At 66.8% G+C, this 6,305-nt stretch overlaps 2 protein-coding genes across 3 annotated transcripts in view; one reads left to right on the forward strand and one right to left on the reverse strand.

The window, feature by feature from the left end:
* Positions 1-1,479, forward strand: part of BTBD2 (BTB (POZ) domain containing 2) — a 7,004-nt gene extending 5,525 nt beyond the window's left edge. For both annotated transcript variants that reach the window (XM_004689386.2, XM_012729867.1), the window contains exons 6-8: positions 16-103; positions 216-362; positions 513-1,479. In XM_004689386.2, the coding sequence (XP_004689443.1) occupies positions 16-103; positions 216-362; positions 513-674 (397 nt within the window). In that variant the 3' untranslated portion in view covers positions 675-1,479. The remainder of the gene's footprint in view (positions 1-15; positions 104-215; positions 363-512) is intronic.
* A 2,607-nt stretch (positions 1,480-4,086) lies between these two features.
* Positions 4,087-6,305, reverse strand: part of CSNK1G2 (casein kinase 1, gamma 2) — a 7,735-nt gene continuing 5,516 nt past the window's right edge. The window contains exons 4-10 of the mRNA XM_004688912.2: positions 6,041-6,275; positions 5,890-5,975; positions 5,732-5,816; positions 5,487-5,635; positions 5,127-5,210; positions 4,949-5,055; positions 4,087-4,880 (exon numbers count right to left, since the gene is read on the reverse strand). Coding sequence (XP_004688969.1) covers positions 4,826-4,880; positions 4,949-5,055; positions 5,127-5,210; positions 5,487-5,635; positions 5,732-5,816; positions 5,890-5,975; positions 6,041-6,275 — 801 coding nt within the window. The 3' untranslated portion in view covers positions 4,087-4,825. The remainder of the gene's footprint in view (positions 4,881-4,948; positions 5,056-5,126; positions 5,211-5,486; positions 5,636-5,731; positions 5,817-5,889; positions 5,976-6,040; positions 6,276-6,305) is intronic.

Genomic DNA, 6,305 nt, shown 5'->3' on the forward strand with positions numbered 1-6,305 from the left:
TGCCCGCCGCCTCAGGTTCTCCGTGAACAAGCGCATCTTCGTGGTTGGCTTCGGGCTCTACGGCTCCATCCACGGGCCCACGGACTACCAAGTGAACATCCAGGTACGGCCGCCGGGGCCCGCAGGACTCCACACGCCACCGGCCCTCTCGTGGGCCCGGGGTGGGCGCTGGGCGAGGCGCGAGCGGCACCTGAACCCCCCTCCCCTCCCCCCAGATCATCCACACGGACAGCAACACCGTGCTGGGCCAGAATGACACGGGCTTCAGCTGCGACGGCTCCGCCAGCACCTTCCGGGTCATGTTCAAGGAGCCGGTGGAGGTGCTGCCCAACGTCAACTACACGGCCTGCGCCACGCTCAAGGTGTGCCGCCCGCCCCCGGCCCGACCCCCACCCCGTCCTCACCGCCTGCTGGCGACGGCTTGGGGCTGAGGGGCGTGGCGTCACGGGGCGGCAGGGCCCCAGGCCCCTGGCGCAGCGGGGTCCTGACCACACGTGACCCCGCTCCTGCAGGGCCCAGACTCGCACTATGGCACCAAGGGCCTGCGCAAGGTCACCCATGAGTCGCCCACGACGGGGGCCAAGACGTGCTTCACCTTCTGCTACGCGGCCGGGAACAACAACGGCACGTCGGTGGAGGACGGGCAGATCCCCGAGGTCATCTTCTACACCTAGGCCGCCCGCCCTCAGCAGGCCCGGGCCCGCTGTCCACCCAGCTGTGTGTCTGGGCGGCAGGCGAGGCCTGCGCTCTGGCGGCGGCAGGGTGAGAGACAATCCCTCAGGACTGGGGTGGGGCTGGCCTGACCCGGCCCACGCTGGCGTCTGCCTGGCCAAGATGTGGGGGGTCCCAGCCACCCTGTCCCGCAGCCCAGGCCGCCTGCCTGCCTGGACGTAGGGTCTGTCGTTTTGTCTCTTTCGTTTTGTTAACTGCACACGGCAATGCATCTGGTTTCCATTTCTCTGGCCGGAGGGGGGGGGATGTGCGTCTGGCGGGTCCTGGGTTCCTTTTGTTCTAGTCACTGGGGTGACCAGGCCTGCCACGTGCCCAAGGCCCACAACCCCAGCCTTCGGGACCCTGGCTGGACTCTGGGGAGCAGGACACAGGAGGGGCCGAGGCCCAGTGGAGGCTCTGTTGGTCCAGTGAAGGGTGATGCCCCGACCCCCAGCCTCTCTGGACAGGTCTGTTCCAGCCCTTGCAGCCCAGGGCACGGCCTCAGGCCTGGTCTGGTATGCGATGGGCTGGCCACAGTGGCCAGTCCCCACCGCACCCCTGTACATACTGTAGCCCACTTCCCTGCCCCGTGAGTGCTGTCCAGAGATGCTGGAGGGTACACACACCCTCCCCTCCCCTCCCCCGGCACTGTCTGCGCCCCACCCGTGATTCCTTCTGGAACCTGTGCCCTCCCCGAAGCCATGGAAGGTGTGCCACCCTCACACCACACCCCAAAATGATTTTTTTAATAAAGGACAGAAAAAGGCACAGCCCTGACCCACGTTTCTTCCTCCAGCTCTGTCCAACTCCGTCAGAGCCACCGGGACGCGACAGCTCTGAGCCGGGGGGTGGGGGTGCCCCTTCTCGCCCCAGCTGTAAGCAAGCAGGGCTGGCCGCGCTGGGGAATCCCCGCCTGTGTCTGGAGTTCAGCACGCTCTAGACCCGGGGAGAGCTGCACACCCTTCCTGTACCCCGTTCTGCCTCTCCCCTAGGCGCCCCTGTCCCTGTGTGCAGTGAAGGCCGGGAGGGGCAGCGTAGCTGCAGCCACCAGCAGGTGAAGCCACACGTGGGCCATGCCCCAGGACCAGGCTGCCCAAGTGTGCCCAGGAGGTGCTCAGAGGGCCCAGGCTGCCTGGGCAGCACCTGACCTGGAGGCCCCTGCCCAGAGGCTGCTCCCCAACACCGGGACCGCAGCTCACGTGACCCAAGACGAGACAGGCTGTTCACACCCAGGGCCAAGCTGCTGCAACCCGAAGGAGAAATCTCACCCAGCAGCCAGCAGAAAGAAATGACCAAACAGAATCCTGTGCCCTTCGGGGTGGAGACAAAAACAAAAGGTGACGTCAAGAGAACGAAAAGCCGCGCGGTGGGTGACGGGGAGACACCCCCGAGGAGACGCGCCCGAGCGCACTTCCGCCAGTTACAGTAAAGCCGCGAGCTGGGAGCCCCAGAGCGGCTTGCACCACGACCTGGGCGCGCGCGCGGGAAGGGCAGCCCGAGGGGGCAGTGGGCGCCCCGACGCTGAAGTATTTGAATCAAGGCAAACCCCGGCCCAAGATGAGAAACAGCGACGGGCCCACAGTCCCACGTGGACGCCGCCATCACACCCTCCCCGCGTGACAGCCGGGAGAAACAGGGCGGGTGCTCAAGTGCAGGCCAGAGCCGAGGCCCACGCCGCCTGCGAGCCGACAGTGACCGCGCCGGCCACAGCGCGCCCTGTGGACGCAGACCGGGCACCAGAGCGGCGAGCACGACGCCGCCCGGCGGCAGCACGCCTCCCCGAAGGGCACGGGCCCCAGAGAGACTCCGCCAGTCAGGAAACACTTGGGCTGTCCAGCGGAAGCGACCAATGCACCACAATCGGGGGGTCCTGCACCTCAGAGGGGAAGATTCAGAGGTCAAAGGCGAAATCAACGGCCTAAGCTCTCTAACAAGAAAATAGAAAATCAAATTGGACCCAAAAAGGTGACCACGTGAGAACACAAAACCTGCACCCACAGGCAGCCACCCGCTGGGCCTCCGCCCGCCGCCAGCAGGGGGCCGTTCCCCTTCTGAGACAGACCCTGGGCCAGCACCCCGCCTGCAGCCCCGCCTGACTGGGGCTTTAGAAACCCGGGAGGGCAGCGACTAGAGGACTTTGTACCGGCACAGCCCGGAGCAAGTGACAGAAGTGCTGTGCGCTGCGGCGCTGTGCACGGGGCCGGCCGGGCCTCACAGCCGCTCCCCGTCGGCAGGACGCGCTTTCCCTTCTGCCTGCAGGCCCCGACTTGGGCCGCACCACAGCCGGTTGATTGTCTTGCGAGTGCTCCCAGATGCCCGCTCAGATGCACCTTTACATTAACGGCTAAAAACTGCTTTTTTCCTGACACCCCCTTCCTGAACTCACGTTAGCAGTCCTCAGCCTTGTGACGGTCTCGGGGGAGCTGGGCTGCCATCAGCGCGGGAGAGAAGCATGTTCTGGCTCTGCTACAGGTTTCTCCTTCACCGCTGGGCACGCAGTGGCTCCCCCTTACCTAGGCTTCCAGCCAAGGCCCACCAGAGTGGGGTGACGGGAGGAGGGCCTGGGGCTTCCTAAGTGTGGGCCGGTTTCACACACACTTGGTTTTCCTTTTGTGCATCTGTGTTAGGGGAGACGACAAATGCGACGGCCGTCACCTGCAGCTACCGGCAGCTCCTACTAGGTCTGTTTTCCAGACTGTTGATGTTCCTCGCTGCCATCCTGGCCACCGCCTCAGTCTGCTTGTGCTGCAGTAAGAGACCAGGGAGCTTAAGCTACGCTCATTTCTCCGTTCTGGGCCAAGTCTGAGGTGGTGCTGGTGGCCCGGTCCTGATGTGGCCAGCTGTGGCCTGCAGACTCCGCCTGGGCGCCACCTGCGCTCACGTCGGGGAGCACCCCGGCCCCTGGCTGCCTGGGCCCCTCCATGGGGCCCACCCACGGCCTCCTCAATCTGAAGACCGCCCCTCCACTGGGGGTTAGGTAGCAGTGTGCTGCATGGCAGGGGTGCCTAAGGCCCCCAGCAGGAACCGGGCGGCGGGCTCCCGCCTTTGTGCCTTTGGCTCCCGTGCCTGCACCCGGCTGGTACCTGTGGCTCCTGGGAAGATCCAGCTGCCCATTGAGGGTCAGGTGTGTGTGTGTGGACTCGGCGGACCTTCTTGTCCACAGGTCTTGTGTATGTGGTCTCCCCCGCTCTCACCCCAAACACCCCATACCCCAGCCTCCCCCCCAGAACGTGCCCAGCTCCTCCCTCCACTTCACCCCCACCCCGAGGTCCCAGGCCTCTCCGGAGCACCCCGTCCCTCCAAAGGCCTTGGCCATCCAGACTGCGCCGTGTTGGCCGAGCCTCTGGGCCAGACTGGGCACACTGGGGACTCGTTTCATTTTCCTTTATTTTTTAAAAAAGCCCCTAACTTCTATGGCTTCCAGGAAGCATCAAAGAAACCGAAGTGCCGTTTCTGTACACTGTGTAAAGCAAGACTTCGAGCACACGCGCCCGGACCGCCGCCCCTGGGCGCCCCGCCGCCCTGCCACTGGCTCGGGCCGGCGGGGCGCCGCCCTGGGCTGCCCTGCCTGGCATGTGCCCGGGGCTGGGCCGGGGACTTAAGGCGCTTGCCGCCTGCGGCTGTGCGGGCGGCGCTGAGTGGACGGCAGCGGCCCGCGCCACGGGCCCGGCCAGCAGTGTGGGGGCGCCCGGCCGGCAGCACCCCGCTCACGGGGACGAGCCTGCCGCGCCCAAGCTTTGGTGCAGCATTTTGGTTGGAGGCCACCCGCACCCGCCTTCCTCTGGTGTCGGAGGCCCAGGAGTGGGTTCACCCCACAGCAACCCCCACAGCGCCCCCTCCAGAAAACGGCCTTTGGATGAGGGAGACAAGCTGGACTTTATGACACTAACGGCGGCGGCTGGCGGCGCGGCGTGCTCCTCGCGGGGGCGCGGGCCGGCCGCTCTGTCCTGTCCTTGTTTAAATAGTTAATGCTCTCGGAGGGGACACTAAACACAGGCGCGGAGACGTGGCCACAGTCCAGCGAGGGCAGCGGCTGCGGCCTGCCGGCCGGGCTCACACACCTGCGCGCACCCGCCAAGGGCAGCGAGAGGGTCAGGGCACCACGCGGTCCGGCTCACTTGTGTCGCTGCATCGATTTCCTCTTTCTCCTCTTGAAGAAACAGCAGCACCTGCGGGGGGAGTGTGTGAGGGGGGCGCGGTTCGTCAGCCCCCCCCCCCGCCGCTGCCCGGGCCTTACTTGGTGTCATCCGCCACCTCCACCTCTGTGGGCGCCGTGATGGGGGCGTTGGAGTGACCGGCAGTGGGGTCGTCTGCATTCAGCTCCCCGTTGGTGGAGTTTAGCGCCTGGGGGCGGGGAGCAGGAGTCAAGCAGGCCCTGCGCACCCCCACCCCCGGCTCCCTCAGCCGGGCCTCACCTGGTTTTTGCTATGTAGCTGGGCTTTTTCTCGAGCCTGAGACTGCGAAGGCAGGTCGGTGTGGACCGTGCCGATGGGCGTCGGCTGTGGGGGCAAGACAGGACTGAGGCACAGCGCCCGGCGCCCCGCAGCGGGAACCGTCCCAGTGGGCAGAACCCCTCGCCCACACCCTTGACCTCTGTCCACTCCCAACACCTGCCTGCTATGCCCGGTCCCGCCCCGTCCCAGAGCACTCCCCCGACATCACCCACCCAGCCCGTCTTTCCCACACGGCACAGGCATCCGCCCCCGCCCCCCTCTGCGCAGGGCTTTCCGCCCAGGTGCCTGAACACCCCCGCTCCCCGCCGGTGACCCACGTACCAGGGGCTTCCCAGCCCAGTCGTATTCGTAGTCGAACACGAAGCCGCTGCGGTCAAACAGGTCGGTGAAGAGCTTGCGCAGGTAGTCGTAGTCCGGCTTCTCGAAGAAGTCCAGGCGTCGCACGTAGCGCAGGTACGTGGCCATCTCCTCTGTGGGCAGAGCCAACGGGCCCGTCAGGGCAGGGCCAGCGCCGGGCCGGGGGCTCGGGGCTGCGTGCGAGGCCGCGGGCGGGAGGCGGGCCTCACCTGGGAAGCTCTCACACAGCACCTCGATGGGAGTGGCCCGCTTGGTGTCCCCGATCTTCTGGTAGCGCTCCTTGAGGGTATCGGCCTGCGGGGACGGCGGTCAGGGCCTGCGGGCGGTGGGGCGCCCCGCCCCGCCCGGCCGGCCGGCCCAGCCCCACCTTGAGGCCCTGCCAGGGCAGGCTGCCACGCAGGAAGTACATGAACATGTGGCCCAGCGCCTCCAGGTCGTCACGGCGGCTCTGCTCTGGGGGCGGCGGAGGGAGTCAGCACGGCCCCCGCGGGCCCCGCCCCCCGCCCCGCCCCGCTCACCCTTGCCCAGGTGCGTGTTGATGCTCATGTAGCGGGCGGTGCCCGTCAGGCTCTTGTGCTCCCGGTACGGGATGTGCTTCTTGGTCTCGGGGTCGATGTACTCCTTGGCCAGGCCGAAGTCGATGATGTGGATGGCGTGCTGCCTCTTGGTGCCCGGCCGCCCCACCAGGAAGTTCTCGGGCTTCACGTCTCGGTAGATGAGGCTCTTGGTGTGCACGTACTCCATGCGCGTGATCTGCGGCGGGCCCGGCTCAGCCGCCCGCCC

The sequence above is a fragment of the Condylura cristata genome, unplaced genomic scaffold, assembly GCF_000260355.1.
Source record: "Condylura cristata isolate star-nosed mole 26May11 unplaced genomic scaffold, ConCri1.0 scaffold00025, whole genome shotgun sequence".
Taxonomy (NCBI): domain Eukaryota; kingdom Metazoa; phylum Chordata; class Mammalia; order Eulipotyphla; family Talpidae; genus Condylura; species Condylura cristata.